Source organism: Perca fluviatilis, chromosome 22, assembly GCF_010015445.1.
Source record: "Perca fluviatilis chromosome 22, GENO_Pfluv_1.0, whole genome shotgun sequence".
NCBI lineage: Eukaryota > Metazoa > Chordata > Actinopteri > Perciformes > Percidae > Perca > Perca fluviatilis.
This window is the reverse complement of record NC_053133.1, coordinates 2,564,846-2,587,763: the sequence shown is the minus strand read 5'-3', so window position 1 is coordinate 2,587,763 and position 22,918 is coordinate 2,564,846. Positions and strand designations below refer to the sequence as shown.

General features: G+C 40.8%; 1 protein-coding gene across 1 annotated transcript in view; it reads right to left on the bottom strand.

Moving 5' to 3' along the window:
* The window catches only part of gfod1 (glucose-fructose oxidoreductase domain containing 1), a 48,237-nt gene extending 28,138 nt beyond the window's left edge, over positions 1-20,099 (bottom strand). Inside the window, exon 1 of the mRNA XM_039790086.1 lies at positions 19,847-20,099. Within this exon, the coding sequence (XP_039646020.1) occupies positions 19,847-20,099 (253 nt within the window). The remainder of the gene's footprint in view (positions 1-19,846) is intronic.
* Positions 20,100-22,918: the final 2,819 nt, after the last annotated feature.

The window sequence follows — 22,918 nt, the reverse complement described above, 5'->3', positions numbered from 1 at the left end:
GTGAACTCATCAAAGTGTCCTCAGAGATCCAGATGTGCTGTGGTCAGGGGCAGGTCTAGAGGGGGGGCCCGGGGTGGCACCCGCCCCCCCCCCTGAAATATGATTCCCATTGGTTTAGAGTAGTGTCACTTTGCTGCCTGTTCTGCCGATCGCTGCCTTTCCATTTGGTAAATGGATATATACTTTAAAACACACATTGTATGGCAACTGTGTACTTTGTTGAAATGTTGAGGCCAGTTTAAAAGTAGAAACATATTGAACTCCCTGTAGAGCTTGAACTTGTTGCTGTAAGAAACAAATTGTGTATTTAAATTTTTTAATTGGCAAATTTATTGTGTATTGTACATTATTTTTTATGCAGTTCTGTGAAAAAAAATCTTCCCAGCCCTTGTCACATGCCCAATTCGTGTTACCATGATGACTATCCAAATTTTTTGCCTTAAGAGCCCATAGGAAATGTGTAATGTAACTTGTTGCACATAAAAACAAGTGAAATTAATAATTAATGTGATGCGTTTTATTTAGCAAAATTACATCCAATCCAATCCAATCCACCTTTATTTATAAAGCACCTTAAAAACAACACTGTTGACCAAAGTGCTGAACACAGTCTATGAATAAACAATAACATACAACAGAGGCACAACATATTATTGTGTTGTTCTATCCTATCCAATATTTCCTATATTTCTAAGCAGATTTTCTATGCTGTATTCTGAACCCCCCTCCCCTCTTAAAAAATCCTAGAATGGCCCCTGGCTGTGGTATATAGCCATCGCTGACATATGACCCATCTGTCATTCTAAGAATAAGATCCACGAGGGTTGTAGCTGCCTGTGTGATTTGAATAGCTGAGTAGATACAGTAAACCTTGTCTTTAACTGTATGCAAAATCTTTTTGTATCTTTCCATGTTCTAATCTCACCGCTAGTTCTCATGTGACCGAGGACTGACCTCAGTTTCAATTCGAGGCTTCTGATTATCATTTCTATGTGCACTATGTTGTCCTCAGGTTCTATATTTTATTTCCTGGAAGTACAGGTTTGCATGCTCGTATTTCAGTCCTCCTAAACTAAGCACATCTGTCACTAAAATGCAAGTTCCTGCTCTCTGCAGCTTTGTATTGAGACTAGACAGACCAGGCAGATGTAGGTGTACTGACCTACACTACTGTCTCTGTTAAAAGAATAGTTTAACATTTTGGGAAACATTTGTTTTTTTTCACCAGTGTTAGATGAGAAAATGTATATCAATTGCATGTGTTTTCAGTATTGAGCTGGAGTAAGGACGTTGTTAGCCTAGCTAGCATAAAGACTGGAAGCAGGGTGAAACAGCTAGCCTGGCTCTGTCCAAAGTTCAAAAATTGTGAACTCCTCTAAAGCTCACTTACTAACACATTGTACTTTGTGTGCTTGGTATGTACTCCAACAGAGATGTTAAAAAAGAAGTGATTTTAAGTTGAAACTGAAACAATTTCTTGGCTAACAACAATGTATCCATCTGCCCTGTACTAAAAAGGACTTTATTAAGAGTTGTGCATAGGTATCCATGGGTTGCCAGGTACAGTGAACGCAGCTTTTGGCTCTCCGCCTGTACATGCATCATGGTACCACACCTTGCAACGTCACTGTAGCCGTTTTCTCATATGAACTACAGACAATGTCCAACGAATCGGGTCCGGACATTGTCCAAAGTTGCCCTTTCACACATGTAGCACACGACAGAAGATTGTCCATTTCAGACGCATTCTAACCTGGAAGAAATACTTGTTTGGTTATACGTTACGGTTGTACATTTGGTTTAGGAGAGTGGTGGCGTGCAGGATGCCCTTTCACACACGTAAGAAAGGGCCTGATGGCAAGACTTTGGCAAGTTGCGCACAGTCACTGCACCCGCCTGTCATCAATAAATAGTTCCAGCACATAACTTTAAAACACAAATTTGATTATTTTTAAATTTATTTTCACAAATGTTGTTGTATGGATTAATCAAACACATACAACATGTTCATGTGTTTGTCTATTTTCGCTTCAGGCCTTTTAATTGTTCTCCTCCTGCCTCCAGTTTTTATGATAAACTAAGCTATTCCAAGTCCAGACTCCAGCTCCATACTTAAACTAAACTAAACAATGTTTTTATATTACCAATGGATTAAATGACTATGTGTAATGTGAGAGGGGTCACTCTCTCTGCCTAATCTCATACACGTGAGATTAATATTGATCATCTAATTGCATTTTCTGAAAGAAAATAAATGCACGTATTTCTCAATATTTTTGAACTTTTCATTTAATCACTAAAGATTATAAATTAGCTGGCTGCGTCATGCACCTGCAGAAAAATTATTTGTCTTCTTCTCTCTGATACATCAGTATCAGTCATTTCTACTGGGAGATGCACATGTTGCTGTTTGTGATTGGCTATCCCTGTGACTGACTAACCGACAGCTGAGTCAGTGGAAAACAGCAGGAATATACTTAGCCCAGTGCTACAGAATGACTGAGTCACGCATGAGAACAAGCTGCTCTTTGTGGCAAAAATAAGAAGGATGGACAGAGATATGAACCATTCAGTAACACGAACCTGAAACCAAGAGTATATTTTAGAAATGGAGAGCTACAGTATCTGAGGGTGTCTCTCTTCACTGCTCACTCCATCTTTACATTCTTCCATCTCCGATTTGGCAGATTATATTCCAACTCGGAGAGCAAAAATAATGCTGAAACATTACGTTTTGTTAGCGGGAACAGATTGACAAGAATCCTTAATGTCACACAAACAAACCGTTTCCACCTATAGCACTCGCAACAGGAAGCCAGACAAACTTCACTGCGGTGAGGATACCAAAATATCACTTCCTGTTGCTGCCGTTTGTCTGTAAGGCTGTATGACCTTATGATCTGCAGTTCAAAACTATGACTGCTTAATTCATTCTCGCATCTTATGATACATGTTTTTGTGTTTCATCCTATCCTACGAAGCACAAATATCTGAAAGAATAAGCCCAAAACACACTGTAGTAACAGTGTCAGTGCCAGGAGAAGAACAAGACCGCTGGATCGGAGGTCCTGACAGACAGCAGCGTCGCCGCCCTGCTCTCAGATCTGCAGCTGCCTCTTGTCCTCAGTCCCAGATGGCTAATTACAAAACACAGACAGGCCTATGCCTGAACACTGGCACATAAAGGACATCTGAGAACTCCTATAATGGAAGAGCTTCACCTTGGGAATACACAGGATAAGCTCAGGACAGAAAATAAAGGGCCAGATAAAGTTCATGACACAGTGCACCAGTCAGTAACACATTATAGAAAATGATCAGAAGCGTGTGGAAGAGGAGGACAATAAAGTTCACACTGGTAGACACACGCTACCTCAGTGTGTTCGTGCAAGATGGAAATATATTTCACAACCGATTTCCCAATACCACAGCTGATTACGCAGGTATCTTTGTTTTGGCATGTCACAGTTAGCTCAGCAAGCTACGCACACACACACACACACACACACACACACACACACACACACACACACACACACACAACACACACACACACACACACACACACACACACACACACACACACACACACACACACACACACACACACACACACACACACACACACACACACACACACACACACACACACACACACACACTAAATGGGTGTGTTTGAATAGTCTCATATGTGAAGGATTTTATTGTTGCCAAGCATTAAGCCTGTAACTTGCATGTAAAAACATGATATAATAGTTACACTGATGAAGCAACAAACTGACCAAAACAAAAACTACTACTACCACAAAGTATTAGACTCTGACATTTGTCTTTATTATGAGCAATAATTCATCCTTAAAATATAAAGATTAGTGTTTATCATTTGGCTTAGCAATAATTGAAAATGACTTTAAATGTATAAAACAGCGAAACAAGCTACAATTTAACATTAATGGGCAATTGTGTACCTTCAATTTACGTCCACAAAAGTGCTTGTTTTAACATGATGGAAAGGATTCCTACAGAGGTCGACCTTTCTGTTTTGTTTTTTTTTTAAACAGAAACTTCCTCGAAATTGCTATCGCTAAAGCCACCAGACTCCATGTAAATAAACAATAATTTTATCATCGGAAAATACATTTCATTCAAAGTCGACGGACACAAAATAAAACTATAAAAAGCCGTTTTGATTCATATTTCCACTTTTCCAACAATCCTCACTCTGGTTTGGTTGAAATAAACACATAGTTTACTAATTTACATGTGAAAATATGTTGGCTCTATACACGCTAAAAGTATTGTTTTTTAAATGGAGTCTGGTGGGTTTAGCGCTAGCGATCTTGGAGCTGTTTCTGGTTAAACAAAGAGGATTTTATGCTTTAAAAAAGGTCTATCTCTGTAGGTATCCTTTCCATAATGTTGTCAGACACTTATGTGTGGCAAAAACAGCATTTTAAGTGGACACGGCTGCTGGTCACAGCTTTCTCAGTAAATACTGGACTAATTTCAAGGTTTTCCCATCAGTCACTTACACACAAAAACATAGCAAAATAGGGTCTAGGTTGAAAAAAAAAAAAAAAAAACGTAGTTACCCTTTAAACTCAGTATAATGGTCCTGACCTGAGGGTTGACAGTCATGTTTACAGCGTCATTGAAAGAAATACAATATCTTTTTTGCTTTGCTAGTTAACAGTTGTGCACGGAAGAGCACAATGTGCTCCTATGTATAATGGGTCAACGTCCCAGAATATCAAACTAGTAAGGGGCAAAAAGGCAAAAACAATCTGACGTGCTAGTTCAATCGGGACATTGTGAGGTTTTCCAGCTGCTGCATCGCTTCTCTTTCACACCACGCAGAATAAAACAAGCAATTTGTGTCACAGTCTGATTTCAGTGTTACCCAACACCAAATGATGAAATATCTTTAGGAACAATGCTGTTCATCGCTGTAGTAGGGTTCCACAGGCTTGAATCTATGGGTGCTTTCACACATATAGTTTGGTGGTGATTCGAGGGTGAAGTAGCAAAATTGTTTCATTTTTCATTTGGTTCGCTTTGCTTTCACACTGCACTTTTTTAAATGCACCAAACACTGTAAACACCAGTCACGCGATCGAGACGGTTGCTCGTTTATTAGACAGACTATCCGAAACCGGCCGACGCTTCTGATCTCAGAAATAATGGAGCAACACCACATTTATAACCCTCTGCTGAATTATTTTGATCCAAAATGTATCACCAATAGCCAAGACCATATTATAATTATGTAACTAAGTAAAGCACTGTAACGTGAACAGTCTATGCATAGAACGATAAAATCTGACCAGCAGTTGCTGGATGTATTTAGCCTACAGAGCTCCAGGACGCCGGCTACCAGCGGCAGGTGTTTAGCCGCCAACAGGTGACTGTGAGCCGGCTCCAGGCGCTGCCAGATGACGGTCCTTTAGGGGCTGTGGTGGCGGAGTTTAGACAGAAAAAGTAAGCGTCATGTAGCAATGACAGTTAAGTTTAGGCACCAAAACGACTAGTTAAGTTTAGGAAAAAGATCGAATTTGGATTCAAACACTCCCGAGGAACCAACGAGCGTTTCCTGGTTGAAAGTATTTTGTTTTCGCCACGACGTGCACCCTGTATATCTGTATATAATTATTATTCTGAAACAGATTTCCACCATATTGACCCTGGTGATAACTGCCATCTAAGTGGGTTAGGGTTCAGGTTCAGACGTCATGGACAAAATTAGATTAGATTGAAAGTGAATTATTATGTCAAGCCCTCCGCAGAGAACCCTGATGGCCTAGAGGTTTTAAGACACTGTCCATGAAATCCCATGTCCCCAGTTCAAGTCTTTCGTTCAGGTCTTTTGTTACATGCCATCCTTTCTCTCTCCCCTCATTTCCTGTCAGCTCTCCACTGTCCACTTTGAATATAAAGAAAAGTCGCAAAGAAAAAAAAGCCTCAAGGACCCAAAGCAGACTTTCCTCTGCTCAAATTTAATAACAAAGAAAAAACCTATCTCATTAAGACTCCAGTGTAATAATGCAGAATCATTCATTATTGAAAAGCCTGCGTCCGATCCCATCCTTTTTATTTATTGGAAATAATTCCACATCAAAAGCAGAGCCCTCTCGACTGCCCTTGGATTTAATAATACAATGTGATTCCTCATCCAAAGCCTGCACCCCAAGTTCACCGCCAGACAGCAGTTCCTTAAAGGTTCATGCAGAAGAAAAGCATCACTTTGAAGGGGCGGGGATGGGGAGGTCTTCTACTCTCCCCCGTTTACTTCAGGAATGCTCACTTGTCAGCGCAGCGTGGCGGCGGGCTGAAAGAGCCTCCTCCATTCAGCCATTCATCTGACACACAAAGGCAATTTCACAGGAAGACAAGCTTTCTCACCGCTTTTCTTTCTCACCTCTCCTCGTCGTCTCTTCGGCCCTTCCCTCTCTCTCGCACGCTGATTCTCACACACACACACACACACACACATACACACACACACACACACACACACACACACACACACACACACACACACACACACACACACACACACACACACACACACACACACACACACACACACACACACACACACACACACTGTCATTAGCATACTAATGGACGTCCAGGAGAACATGAACGTGAACCAGTGGGAAACTGGTGGTAAAAAAAACAAACATAGAAAGAAGGCCTGGGAATGGCAGCGTACCGCTCTATCTGTGGCGTTCTCTTGGCTGACTCCGTCTTAGGCCGCTGTCGATTTTTTTTCTGCTCGGAAACACAGCACGACCCAAAGACCTTAATCCATCAGTGTGATGAATACAAGGGAAGTCACACTAAAGAAAATGGAATTGATGCAGCCTTTCTGTCTGGTCTGGAAAGTCTTCTCAAGCCTGGTTACATTAAGTTGGATGAATCATACTTTAATTGTCGGTAGATTCTAAGGCGTCTGTGCTTGATAGGTGGGAAAACATTATTGCTTTTCCGTAAGTTAGAAATGGCAGGAAAAGAGCCTGATCTTGCATGCTGCAAGTCAAGAAAGACTGACTATCTGCTGTCATGACAAACGGCCACCCAGAGGCTTCAAGCTTAGACGCTGTCTCCACAAATACAGTACAGGCCAAAAGTTTGGACACACCTTCTCATTCAATGTGTTTCTTTATTTTCATGACTATTTACATTGTAGATTCTCACTGAAGGTATCAAAACTATGAATGAACACATATGGAATTATGTACTTAACAAAAAAGTGTGAAATAACTGTAAATTTAAAAAAAAAAAAAAAAAAAAAAAAAAAAAAAAAAAAAAAAAAAAAAAAAAAAAAAAAAAAAAAAAAAAATTTTTATCCCTCTTTTGAAAAATGGGAAAACAGCTGGAGCATTATATTTTATATTTTGTTACCCAGAGAGTGAGGAGAAAAAACTGTGAATGTCCCTTTAATTTGTCAGTCTGTACATTTTAGCCCTTTTAAAAAAAAGTTGAGTGGGCCGTCAAAGAGCTGATCACCGGTTGGAAGTTCAGTTGCATAAGAGCATCGGGGGTTGGAACATGTATTTATGATGACGCCTGGGTGCCCTTTGCAGTCAGGTTATAAATAGCTCTTTGCCTTTGGGTGGCCCTTCAGAGCAGGTGTCTGAGTGCTCATCAGAGTGTGGACCAACCATGGCTGCCATATGCTGCTTACTCTCACTCAGACTGGCTCTCATCTGGATGATGAGACACCTGAATAAATCCCTAATACTCCACAATCGGGAAAGTGGCACAAAGCAACTTAAAATTGGTCTCCCCCCCATCTATCAGTCAATTTAAGGCTTTGATAAATTACTTCCATGTATCTTCTTGTTAGAGCTGTAACAATTCAAAATTTTGCTGTACAATTAATTTTCGCAGAAATAATTGCGATTAACAATATGAAATTGTCTCTTTAATTTATTACATTTACATTTATTAAAGTATTACTTTCGTTAAACAAATTAAGGTTTTGAATGAATTCCAGGATCCATCTTTTGTTATATATCGCTGTCATGTGACCCAGATAATGTGGTAACACAAATACACAGCCTATGAAGTAAACAACACCTCTTTATTCTCAGGCCTTAAAGCGCCCATATTATGCTCATTTTCAGGTTCATAATTGTATTTAGAGGTTGTACCAGAATAGGTTTATGTGTTTTAATTTTCAAAAAACACCATATTTTTGTTGTGCTGCACATTGCTGCAGCTCCTCTTTTCACCCTGTGTGTTGAGCTCTCTGTTTTAGCTACAGAGTGAGACCTCTCACTTCTATCCCATCTTTGTTGGGAGTCGCACATGCTCAGTAGCTAGGTAAGGACTACTAGCCAGTCAGAAGCAGAGTATGAGGGCGTGCTACGCTAGCAGCTAGGCGAGCATTATAACGTGTGTTCCAAAGTGACCATGACAAGAAGCTTATGTCCATCTTACTAGCTGCAGGTAGAAAGGCCATAACTCGTAAATGGCTGAAGCAACAGGCTCCTTCGATCGATGACTGGATAGACATAGTTTATGACATATACAAAATGGAGAGATTGACATATTATCTCAAACTTCGGCCAAGAAGATTTTGCCAGCTTATGGTCTAAGTGGACCGTATATATTGCTCCCAGAAGAGTAGACTTTATATAATGTATACTACATGCATTTAATTCAAGTACATTTAATTCAAGTACACACAGTTCTATAATGTATATAGTTCAAGTTGTGGTACCAGCCAGACCTTTTATTGAAGATTAAGCACAAGTTATCAAAAGACAGTCAATTGTTTTGTTTTTGTTGTTTGTTTTTTTGCTTTCTTTTTTGTATGTGAAATCCATGAGAAATGTGACGGGTAATAACCTGGAGGTTGGCCAGATGTTTTTTGATCGTACTAATGTGGATTCTACTGCTTGTCTCTCTGTGTCTTTGTGAATACGTCCCTGACTTGTGGTTATTGTTTTCTGTAATGCTCTGGATACCAAAAAAAAAAAAAAAAAATATTCCTCAAAGTAGCCACCCTTTGCTTTTTTTGATAACTCTGCAAACCCTTGGTGTTCTCTCAATGAGCTTCATGAGGTAGTCACCTGAAATGGTTTTACCTTCACAGGTGTGCTTTGTCAGGGTTCATTAGTGGAAGTTTTTCCCTTATTAATAAAAAAAGCAAAGGGTGGCTACTTTGAAGAATCTAAAATATAAGACATGTTTCCAGTTATTTTACACTTTTTTGTTAAGTACATAATTCCATATGTGTTCATTCATAGTTTTGATGCCTTCAGTGAGAATCTACAATGTAAATAGTCATGAAAATAAAAAGGAAACGCATTTGAATGAGAAGGTGTGTCCAAACTTTTGGCCTGTACTGTATATCGGCATCGAAGATATGGCCATATGCCCAGCCCTTGTATGAAGTAATGGAGGCTGGGTAATTACCCAAAGTGCCCATCTACTTTGCTTCAAAATATTATTGGAGCGGGATGAGTATTAAATGCTATTCTAAGACAGCAGCACAGTCCGGTCGGTAGGGGTGAGTGGCTCAGACCTGATACCTGATAGTTTCTATCACTGACATGAGAGAGAGATCCCATTCATTTGGGATATACTTTAAAAAGGTTTGGGGAGGCCTTTCAGCAGCTCTTTGGATTTCACGGTGAGTGTGTGTGTGGTTACATTTCTACTTGATGTGATGACAGAATTTGTTCCATTTCCCAATCTGATAAATAACAGAGCAACGTGATGAAGGGGGATTTACATAAACGTCATGAAGTGCCGTTAACTGCTATAAAAAGATACACTTCCATGCCTGTTGCTCATCGCTGTAGAACCCCCCAGAGGTCACCACCGTGCTGCGGGGCACCTCTCCCACCACTTCCTCCTCCCAGTGTCAAACCTAAACTGCACAAAGGGACAGAAAGTGCAAATGAAACTCTTGCTGGTGTAACGTTTTCAGTTCAGCTCTCAGATTGCCTCTCAGCATCTGGCCGGCACACAAGCTGCTGACACACACACACACACACACACACACACACACACACACACACACACACACACACACACACACACACACACACACACACACACACACACACACACACACACACACACACACACACACACACACACACACACACACACACACACACACACACACACACACACACACACAAAGAGCACAATCTTCAAAAGTTGATGTCAACGACAATAAAAGGATGAAACAATCAATTAGTTCATCTACAGAAAATAATCTGCAACTAATTTGACAACACTGACTAATTCTATTAATCAATTTACACTCCCTAATATAGCTTCTCAATTGTGATGATTTGCTTGTTTTTTTCATCTTATGTGTTACTACACTGAATATTTTTTTAGCCATTAATCATCATTTTCTAAGATTTAATAAATCAAATGTTAATTGAGAAAATAATCCCCTGATTAATCGATAAGGAAAAGGAAATATAGTTACAGCCCAGAACTTTCAGACATATTTCACGGTCTTCCTCAGCAGACAAAGCAAACTTCATCTGCTGAGGAAGACCAGAAGGTGTGGTTGAAAGCTCTGTATAAAGCTAATAATTTATTTTATGTTCTAGTACAGAAAGTATACTTTCTGTATTGCGAGTTCATAAACTCCTGTCCTCTTATTGTAGCATTAAAGCAGGACACTTTGGATATGTTCACACCTGAGAACCTTTTTTTACAGACATTAGAATGATGCCTAAAAAAACCCAAAAAAAAACTGTATTCTAAACCTAAAAGACAAAGAAACTGGGGCACCAGCCTTCCCATTTTTCATATTTTTACAAGCATTGATCCCATGAATAAACTACAGCTCTGAAACATTAAAGAGCTACTGCTTCAAGCGACATTAAATATAGATAATAACTAATTCTACTGAGAAACTTACAATCGGCCACACTAAAATGTATCTTAAGGCTCTGACACATACAGTGTCTGAATTCCTCAGGCTGCAGTATATTGGAAATGCTAATGTAGAAAAAAAAACAGACCAAAGAATCCTTCATCCTTCAAAATCCTCTGGTTTAAGAAATCATACTTTCACAAGCTGGTGGCCAAGAAATCCTTCAGCCTCACACAAGTCTGTCTTTGTGTGTGCGTGTGTGTGCGTGTGTGTGCGTGCGTGTGCGCACAGTGCGAGGTCCCCTGCCTTCCCAACACACCAAGAAAGCCTAAGTTGACATCAGATGCCTCAGGAATGCCATAGTAGTGACAAGGAGAAAGGAGGAAAAGAAAGTGAGAGAAATCCATCTGGAAGGAGAGATGCGGCCCAACAAGACTGACTGGTTTGCTGGATTGAGGGGGACGAGCCTACTCTGGTCAAATCTGAACAACCTGTGGAGCATGTTGTACCGGTGTTTTTCCACTTTTCCCTCATTGCTCAAGTCAATATAGTTAAAGTAGGCATTTCATACTACATGTCTGCTTTAAGTCAGTTTAGGCGACTTTTCTTTAGTCATTGTACACTCTTTTTAGTAGTTCGGCATCAAGTTTTAGTGGTTTACGGCTCTTTTTTTAGCCATCGTAACTTACTTTAGTCATTTGACATCTCTTTTTAGTCATTTTACGTCTCTATTCCGTCATTTCGCATGTGATTTGGCCTGCTTGCTCTTTGAAGTCATTTGATTGACTCTCCAACAACAAATGTTAACAGTCATTCATTCATTCAGAGGTTCTGTTCCAGGGCCCATGGGCTTCTACCCAGTAGGCCTGCTCAAGAGTACATCCATGATACTTATATACCAACTAAATATCCCCTTCGGACTCTGGTAGGGGGGGGGGGGGCAACAGTGGTGGCCGACCAGATTCCACCCCTCTGTGACCAACAACATTACTGCCTGGAAGTGCTTAGTAAGGCTAGGGCATCATATGGTCTAGAGACAAAGCCAAATAACACATTTTGAGAGACATTTGCATTTCACTTGCACAATATAAATATAATTGACTTCAAGGCAGGATATATATTTAGTGTAACATTAAAATGGGCTAAAAGACAAATTAAAAGTTTTTTTTTTTTTTTTTTTTTTTTTATTTTTTTTTTTTATTTTTTTTTTTTTTTTAAACAGACAGTTTTTTTTTTTTTTTTTTTTTTTTTTTTTTTTTTTTTTTTTTTTTTTTTTTTTTTTTTTTTTTTTTTTTTTTTTTTTTATACAGCACAGCTGAAGACATGAAAGGAGAGAGAGAGGGGGAATGACATGCAGCAAAGGACAGAGGTCGCAGTCGAACCCAGGCCCGCTGTGTCGAGGAGTAAACCTCTATATATGGGCGCCCGCTCTACCAACTGAGCTGAGCTATCTGGGTGCCCGACCCATGTCTTTTTTTTAAATTATAAATCAGGTCGAGGTACTACTGTATATTAATAATTTGAAAGTATCAAAACGCTCAATCCACAGAGAAATGCACACAGCCCGTATTCAGAAACTGTGCCATTAAACAAGCTGCCAGGACTTCGTACAGTTGTGATGTCACAAGTATACTATATATAGGTGGAAAGTGACGCTACAGTGCCATTACAGTCATCACCGGCTGCAATGATGGTGCAGAGACACTGAGAGCGCAGATGCGGAAGACCCGGAAATGCTGACCAATCAGAGCAGACCGGGCTTTTTCAGGAGGGGGGGCTTAAAGAGACAGGCGCTAAAACAGAGCGTTTCAGACAGAGGGTGAATACAGGTATATTTAGACAGACAGTATGAGAAAAATAAAGTGTTTTTTTTTACATTAAAGCATTTAAACTTGTTTAAGTAGAAACCCAAAATATAACTATGAACCCTAAAATGAGCATAATATGAGAACTTTAAGACAGAAAATAACACAAAATGGTTTTCAAAGCCAGAGTTCACATTCCTCTGTTGAAGAAGTCTGATCACACTTATCAACTTAGCTCATGGGGTAAGCAATAAGCTAGCCACAGGCAGATTACTATCAGCTCACACACCCTGACAGAAGAGGAAGTTAGTTTTGCATTCTCACTGGCCTCAGTGCGTGAAACTTTCCTGGAGGTGTCATGCATTGTGGTGATGCAATATTCTGACATTTGGACTGACGTCTTATGGGGATCATTTTGACTCATTTGGATGACTTTTATTTCTTACGTGTCTACTTTTTGTACAATGGTTTTATTGGACTTTTAAAACACTGTAATTGAGAGGGTATGCAGAAAATTTAAAAGTACTATGTAAGTATCTCTTCAAAAGGTAGAAAATATGTAACATTGTTGTTGTCCTGTGTAAACCATGTATTTCCAAAACATCAACAATTTAAATATTCATGAGCTCAGACTAACAGCCCTGTTTTCAACTTTCTGACAATGCTTGTTTCACTTCATACTGGTTTATTTATCTTATCAGAAGTGGGACCCTTAAATGAACGCATTTATAATATATAAATAGAACGAGACTGACAAATCGCAAAAGCTGCGATCACAAAAAAAGAATTGTTTGGTTTTTCATTGCTACACAATCTAACCAACAACAGGGTCGGAAACACCTGGCCCCTGTGGGCTTATGTGACATATATACAGTACAGGCCAAAAGTTTGGACAGACTTTCTCATTCAATGCGTTTCCTTTTTATTTTCATGACTATTTACATTGTAGATTCTCACTGAAGGCATCAAAACTATGAATGAACACATATGGAATTATGTACTTAACAAAAAAGTGTGAAATAACTGAAAACATGTCTTATATTTTAGATTCTTCAAAGTAGCCACAGTTTGCTTTTTTATTAATAAGGGAAAAACTTCCACTAATGAACCCTGACAAAGCACACCTGTGAAGTGAAAACCATTTCAGGTGACTACCTCATGAAGCTCATTGAGAGAACACCAAGGATTTGCAGTGATTACCAAAAATCAAAGGGTGGCTACTTTGAGGAATCTAAAATATAAGACATGTTTTCAGTTATTTCACACTTTTTTGTTAAGTACATAATTCCATATGTGTTCATTCATAGTTTTGATGCCTTCAGTGAGAATCTACAATGTAAATAGTCATGAAAATAAAGAAACACATTGAATGAGAAGGTGTGTCCAAACTTTTGGCCTGTACTGTATGAATGAGAGCAGATGAAAAAAAAAAAACTTGTAAAACAACACACGCAAGTTTAAGGCTAGCAGTAATACTGTGCAAAAATGGCCAAGGCCGGGTTTAAGAGCAATCCACATGTTCTCATATAAGATTTTGGCAAGAGTAGCGTTGCTCCTTTAAATACTAGCTCAATGCGTAGTGTGTACGTAGTGAGTGTGTGGCCGAGCCAGCTAGAGAAAGATGGTGGATCGGACCAGACAGGTGTTTGCGATCGGAGCAGCGAACAAATTAACGGTAAAGTTGTGGTAGTAAATGTACTGAACGGTATCAGTTTGTCCATGAATAAATGCTGCAGCTCATCAAGACCCAGAGTTAGCCCCGAAGTAGTCTCGCATTGCCAGACCCACCTCCAAAGCGTTGTGGAGGAGGGGTCTGGCTAGTCCACACAGCATTACAGTATGGGAGAAAAACATGCTCTTGATGCTAAGCGCTGGACGGAGCAACGGTGCCTCTGCAAAATAGCCTCGGGAAAGAGCTTGTTTTGGTGGAATGGGTGTACGTTTCAAAGTAAATAAATAATTGTAGCCTAACACCAGACCCCCAACTGAGATGTACATGTGCTCCTGAATTCTTACAAGGTCCAAAGCAAAGCGCATCAAAACATACATCTTTATACTGCTGAGTCGTTTAAGCTATAGTGCGTAGTTTCTGTCGCCCCCATGAGGAATTCTAAGTAATGACAACAACATTGTCGGCATGTCCACATGATACAAGCCTTCCGTGATCACGCACCGCCCCCACGCCTCCTCCACCCAGTTACTAGAAGCCAAGAAGGACACAGAGGATTAAAATAAAAAATAAAAAGATAATTATGTCGAGTTTCTGTGCGTGAAAGTTGCCGGACAACACCAGTTTCTGAACATAGTCCTAATGAGAAATCCAGAGAGAGTTGTGTGGAGCTGATAGTCTTAATTAGCTTTGTAGTTACGCACGAAAGCTTTACGGTCATTTATTAGGCTAAGCAGAAATGAAAAAACTTGCTCTGATTTCAGCTTCTACAATGTGGTGATTTGATGCTTTCCTCAGTTTTATATCATTGAAAATGAACTTTTCTTTTTGAGTTTTCTGTTGGTCAGACAAAGATGTCAACTTGAGCAGCATTTTTCACTTTATAGGTACAATAATCAATAGAATAATCAAAAATAAACAGGCCAATCCATATTGAAACATAATCATAAATGATTACCCAAACATATTATAAGTACTGACAACGATATCGGCCAGTAAAGTAGCCTCACCAATACGTACACGGTGGACTCCGATTCTGACTTTTTGTATGATAATTGAAACCAGGTTCAACAGAATTTGCAAACACTGTTGTTATGTTTGTAATCCAACAGAACATGAATAGGATTGGATACCAGACTTGGCTGGGGAGGAGAGGAGGTTGGGAAAGGAACAAGCGGCGCTCGCACAATGGAGCCGTGAGGAAATGAGCTGAGAGGAAGGAGAGAAAGAATGGTCATTGACTGGTTTGCGGCGGCTGGTGTACAGGTTGAGTCAAGTTCACCGGGACGTGATTAGTGATTCTGGCTCAGGATCAGCTGGCGTGTGCAACTTTCATACAGGGTTACATTTGGACTTTACAAACATTGACCAGTTTTTTCCCTGGGTTTGTGGAAGACTTAGGTGCTTACGTATTTGGAAGAGGGGTCCTACCTCAAGAAAATGTTTTTTTTTTTTTAATGAAAGAAATATGCAATTTCACATTATTTTGGACCATTATTATTATCATATCTGTGTCTAAAATGTTAGAAAAGCTAGAGAAGATAATGAATAAAAAACACTAAGTTTAAAGACAAAACGTGCTAAAGAAGTCCACTGGGGACCGACTACAATCATCAGATCTAAGAGAAGTCTTTTAGTAAGTTTTGATTCTCAGGACTGATGTTACATTCATTCGGCTTAGGTGGAGACTTGTCTATATCCTTGACATTCCACTTCTGGTATTGCTCCGTTGCCGTCATAAATTACGCCAGATTTCACTCATTTTCGGCCGGATGTCCGATGTTTGAACGTACACATGTTCCACCAAAACAAGTTCCTTCCAGAGGCGCCGTGGCTCTGTCCGGAGCTTAGCTCCGCCCAAGACGATTGTGATTGGTTTAAAGAAATGCCAATAAACCAGAGCACGTTTTTTCTCCCATCCCAGAATGCTGTGGGGACTAGCCAGACCTTCCTTAGGAAAGAGATTTATTTCCTCAACAGTAGAGTGTGTGTCTGCCCTATGATTTAGCGGGTGTATATATTGACATTAGTGTGGTCATGGTATAAACAAACACCATCTACTGTACTTCAGGGCCTGTCCCTCTTGTTGGCTCATGCTGCCACTCCACAGAATTTACTGAAGCCAACGAGCAAACAGTAGCAGCAGTGTCAGAGTGAATGGAGCCACAGAGGCCTTATCTTGATGCTGGGATGCCGAGGCAGAAGTTACACGTTTACATTGGGAGTCACAGGCTACTTTAGGGACACTATTTCAACCACGGCAATATGCGGAAGCCCTTTAGAAACACACCCAATTCAGCTAGTTAGTAGTGCCGCTCTATTATGGGAAAAATCATAATCACAATTATTTTGGTCAATATTGAAATCACAGTTATTTAACACGATTACTCATTGACTTTTGGAAAGATGTTGCAATTATTGAATCTTAAAAAACAGCGTAAAAGTTGAACAAATCAACAGTGAAAACACCTTGAACTGGGAAATTTTTCCCTATGAACTTGTTTTTCTCATTCAGAACACAAGACAAAATAAGAGTTGACTTGCAAAACGTAATGTGCGAAATAATCGTTCTCTAATAACTCTGTTTTTGTGATAGTTAGGGACAGAAAGCGTGATCACGATTAAAATGTTGATTCATTGATACACCTTTATGCTGCAGATGCAATGTCTTTTAATTCAAAACTTTAATGACCTCGGCGTTCCGCTAAGGTCAAAAGGAGCACATATCAGCCGAGTCCGGTCACAAGACCTATTCCATAAGAGTCCCTCTGCAGCTCAGACTCCCGAAGCTCTTCCCTCTCCATCTCCGTCCCATCTCCGTCCCTCACACACAGAGATAATGCTAATATAGGCACTCCTGTAAGAAATGCCAATGAACCAGAGCATGTTTCTCTCCCATCCCAGAATGCTGTGTGGACTAGCCAGACCCTCCTCCGCAGCGCTGTGGAGGAAGGTCTGGCAATGCGAGACTTCTTCTAGAGTCACAGCAGCCTTGCTCATTAGAACCACCGTCGTCGATCCGGTTGGTGGATCATAGTCTCTGTCGTACAATAATACTGTACATGACAGGATAAATGGGTGAGGTCCATAGTATGTTCTCACTGCACTAGGATTCGTACACATCTATTTTTTGTAATATTTGGTTTCTAATATTCAGGTTTATAGATTTTGAAGGCATACGTTGCAATACAGATGCTGCGGCTGCAATATGAATACATTATTGAGCTTCAAAGTTTGATCTTCACCTTGGAAACAGCAGTTGACAAAAGTGCACTTAACTGTAGTTGACAAGGTCCATTTAGTAGCCACTCTGGTGCTTTAAATCATATCACATGGGCTTCACCAGAAGATGGGCTTTGCCAAGTAGTTATGGGAGTGCACTAGGATTGGGCATCGAGAACCAGTTCCAACTTGGAATTGTTTAAAAAAATTACAATTACATTGGAATCATTTGGAAAATTTGGTTCAGAATCTGATCATTGGTTTCAAATTTAACATGGGCAACATTTGGTCTCCATAGCGGCCAGGCGCTTGTTGTGTTGGCACCATGGAGCACAGTAAGCGGCGCTCTAACGTATGGCTGAAAAAGCCCGGCAAAACTGTAAATCACCTTTGAATAAAAATAAAAATGTTTTTATCTTGTATATGTGACCCGTTTCAACACCAGCTCTCAAAGAATCAGAATCAAGGGCGCCCGGATAGCTCAGTTGGTAGAGCCGGCAGCGGGCCCGAGTTCAACTCTGCCCTGTGGCCCTTTGCTGCATGTCATTCCCCCCTCTCTCCCCTTAAGCTGTCCTGGAACCAGAATTGTTAAAATCAAAACAATGCCCAACCCTCGATTGCAGATCAAATTCCCATTTGTTTTTCTATCTAGTGATGAAGATCATGCGTTATGATTGAAAGCTCCAGAACAACTACAATGGCTCATTTTGGTTTTTAGACAGTTGGTTGATGTCACTTTGGGCTCTGGAAAATTGTGTTTTATAAATGCATGAAACGTAAAAATTCTCAGATGAATCAATAATGAAGATCATCACTACTTGCAGCCCTGCTGTCCTCCCCCAGAAAACTGGTTTGTAGCTAAGACCCGATGTGTTCCACCCCATTACTCCCTGGACGCTAAGTATCTTTAGACCCATTTGTTTTTCAGCCACAAACCTGACCTATTCAAGCTTACTGCCAGCTGAGCTCTGCTGCCAAACTGTGGTGTAAATAAAGCCGGTGTGGAGTACAGCTCGTAGTCCTTGCCTCCGTTCTTTCACAGCGGCTCCACGGCTCCCCGAATGGGATCTCCAAAATAAGCTGCATTGCTCCAGATTTAAACTAGAACAACCTCTCTTTGTGTGTCTCTCTTTTCTTGCATTCAGGCATCTTCTGTGTCTGCCAGTTTCACTAGCACAGGTTAAGTTTAGCATTTAACCAAGGGCTTTGTTAAACGGGGAGTCCCCTAAGCCCACATCCAGTTTTGCTGTGGGCTTGTTTCCTTAGCAATACAATCAAGACAATCAGGCCTCTTTTAATACAATACATTAACATCACACAGGCAGGACATGTCGGATGTGCTGAGACAGAAACTGTAGCCTATCCTGTCAGAGAAGGTCTCAATATTTAAATCCTGTGCTCGAGGGAGGGAATTATAAATTCAACTTTCAACTTTATTTTGTTCCCTGTGGGCAATTACAGCAAGGCAATTTTGAAAACAACATAGACATACAATACAGAAGGAGATGGCGGGTGCCTAAATATCAGTGGGCTAGAAGATCAACAAACGTCACTAGTGGCCGACTTTTACCGACTTTCACATGTCCCAGTGTGTAAAGCACAGCATCAATAACATCTAAAAAAGCGGCAGAATGACGATAAAAATTAAATTACACACAATAAAGTCGAAGTGACATTCTTGCCTCTACTCGACAGTAGCGTTACTGCACACACTGCTGCACCTGAAGACGAGTCCAGACAAATACCTCGATGTCGACAGTGTGACGATATTGTAGGGTTGACAACTGGTGCTTTGACTAAATATCCTCACAATTAGATTTAAGATAAATAGTCATCAGTAATGTGGACATAATGACTGAATAATAGAAAGCTCTCATAAAGTCAGAAAATGACATCACTTTACTGTCATGTAGCCTTTAAAAACCAGGAAAAGACACCACTTAAGCCCTATTACGATATTACGTTGGGTAAGCAAGGCCCTACTTTTGGAGTTTTTTTCATCAGTAGGGTTGATGTTAAGAAACATTATGGGATGCTGCTCATGGCATCAATCCTCCCTCCAGCCCCATGCACCTATGATCTCATCTCCAACCTGACTGGACTGTTAGTCTGCTCCACTGCAGGACAATAAACCCACAAAGTTGACATGCGAGTGGCCCGGTGTACTGCCTGTCGGCTCGCCAACCACCATTGAACCATCCACCCCTGCCCCACCACACCACACCACACCACACCACACCACACCAGGGCCGCAGCATCCCTCCCTCCCGCCCGCCCAGCAGCTGCAGGACTCACCCAGCGTTTTGACTGCGATCTGCCGCGTCAGAGGCGGCGGCAGGTTGATGCAGACCAGATCCACATCCTGGTGCAGCAGCACATCGTCGATCCGGTTGGTGTAAAACGGGACGTTCATCTCCTTGGCCAGCTCCTCCGCCTCCTCCTGGGTCCGGCCCCACAGCGCTTTGACGGCGAAGCCCTCGTTCTTCAGCAGCGGGATGATCACCCTGGTGGTCAGGCTGGTGCCGAACACGCCGACCCCTGGAAGCATGGCTCGGTTAATTATTATTATTTTTTTCTTTATCTAGTTCTCTCGGTTTTCAGTTGTTTTAAACAGCTGTGGATGACGCCAGATCTGACCGGGAGGGACGCGGCGGATGGGACCGTCAGGTCGGCCATCCACCTGCAGCCAAACACCCGCTGTGCTGCATTTTCCCCGTCGCTCCGGCTCTGCGATCGGGCATGTAATGTCGTTATTACCCCACGGAAAATAATCCTAAAACAGATTTGAAAACCGGGACAGGCTTCCTCCGCGTTAGAAAGACCAATTTAAACGCACCATTCCGGGTCGCTACCTCGTCCACGTCTGACAGCGATCAGCGCATTGACTGCACCAAGCGGTGAAGGGCATGTCACCTCCTTCCTGGGTTTGGTATTCCTTTTCGAGCGGTCCCCTCGGTCCCCCCCTCCCCCCTTCAGGTAAAGCGAGACGGAATCAAATGAGAGCCAGAAAGGTGCTTTATCTGACGGCTCGCTGACACAAACACGGCCGCCGCTTACTGTCCGCGGGATCCGGCTGCAGCAGCGCTACCCTGCTCCAGGCTGCTGTTGATGTTGCGGCTCAGACCTGCGCGGTCAAGTCAGAGACAGTAACAGGAAGCGCTACTTGTAAAGGATTTTCAAAATAAAAGCGTCCATGACACGAATATGTTCAACATTTAATACACCATTGGAGCTTATTGAGTAGGCTATTAGAAGATGTGTAATAAAATACAGCGATACACTGATATTCAGTTTTAAATAATTTTATTTTGTTTTAATTACATACCCTTAAAGCATCTATGGGTAAATGTAAAGCAATCTGAATCTGCATGACCAACCAGCTCCACTACCTATATGAGTATATACTCCGTGATACTCATAGTGCACTGCATTTTTTGCATTATTATTATTATTAGCACGGTCTCTTAAATTGTAATGAGAGGACAGTTTAGATTGTGTTGGTTATGTTTTGCCTGTTATCATTGTTATTCCTGTACATATTCATTTATGTATTGATTGATGAGAAGTAATCTTTTATTCAGCATTGACCTTAGCTTCCCAAACACTGTCAGTGAGCTACTTTTTATTATTATTATAATTATTATAATTATTATTATTATTATAACAAATAGTATACATTGGAGTGGGAGTGTTAGGCTACAAATGTTACACTTTTATTTTATTGACAACCTTGGACAGTTTCCGGTCTTTTTCTATCTGTCTTTGTGTGACTTTCGTAGCTTTTACCGCGCTCTCCTCCCCAATTTAACCCTTCGGCTGCTGGAGAGAAATAATAACAATCACTCTAATATTCCTTCACTAGCAGTGGTGGAATGTTACTACATTTACTCAAGTATACTGTACTGAAGTACAAATGTTGAGGTACTTGTTGTATCACAGTATAAAGTAAACTAGCCAACAATATAACAGCTACAAGTCCAGCTGAGATGATGAGACCATTAAACACACAACTGGTTGGATCCTTTACACACACTACAATGGGAGGAGAGTTCTGCATTGAGTACTTTTATTTGTAATACTTTGAGTACATTCTCCGGATGATACTTACATACTTTTACTAGTAACTTTTAAAGTAACATTTTCAGTGCAGGACTTTTACTTCTACTTCTTCCACCACTGCTTTTTATGATAGTTCAGATGAAGTTAAAGTGCACTTGCTTTGCTTTATGTTATCTTTATCTCAGTGTTTATGTGTTAATGTAATATTGTTGTGTATATTTTTCTTAAGGGAAAGTGACACTAGAGCCATTTTTTGTAAAGGTGCTATTTTCATATGAACAGTGTTTGTCAGAATACAGCATAGAAAATCTGCTTAGAAATATAGGAAATATTGGATAGGGTAAAACAACACAGTGTAATTCTGCTAAATAAAACATTACATTCATTATTAATTATAAACAAATTGTATATCTGAATATAATACACATTTACACATTTGTATAGGCTCAGTCTGCCAGTTAAAAAAAAAAAAAACTATTCCAGTGCTGGCTCCATGGTATCAGAATTTTGGATAGTCGTCATGGAAACATGAATTGGTCATGTGACAAGGGCTGGGAAACCTGGCAGAACAGGTAGCCAAGTGACAGAACTCTGATCCAATGTAAATCACAAGTGTCAGAGTGACAGCACTCTAGCCCAATGGAATGGCAGGGTGCACCAGGGGGAGCCAATCATATTTCAAGGGGCCGGTGCCACCCCGTGCCCCCCTTCTAACCCCGCCCCTGCACACATCATCTTCTGCTGGGTTTATAAAGCAGCCAACTCACACACTGTGGCCTCACTCAGGACTCTGCCACAGTGGTTGGTTTACTACATATTGACCTGAAAATACTGCTACACATTTTTTTTTCTTCTTGTCTTTAAGTTGCATTGATATCACACAAAACATCCAAATGACAGCCTTTTGCCCGGCAGGACCTCTGCTGACCTATAGCTGATGGGATTATCAACAACATTTCAATGAATGGAAAAAAAAATGAGCGTCATAGCTGGAATCAATATGGGCACAAGCACACAAGATGACCCTGAAGTGCACACATCACGTAACTGTTATTTTTGTCATAGTGCCGTGCTGCTGCTGCTGAGAATCAATGAGGAAATGTCTTTGTGCCTTTCAGTCTTAGCGTCACACACACATCTGTACGTTTTCAACACACATCAGGCCGCGCTGTCAACATCAGGCCTCTCTTATCGATTTGGTCAACAAAGCGCCGGACAAACAGACGAGAGGGACAGTGCTTTGGTAAAAGACAACCACAGGCTGCAAGAGGTGAAAGGTCAGCAACGACCAAAACTCAAGAGTGTTGT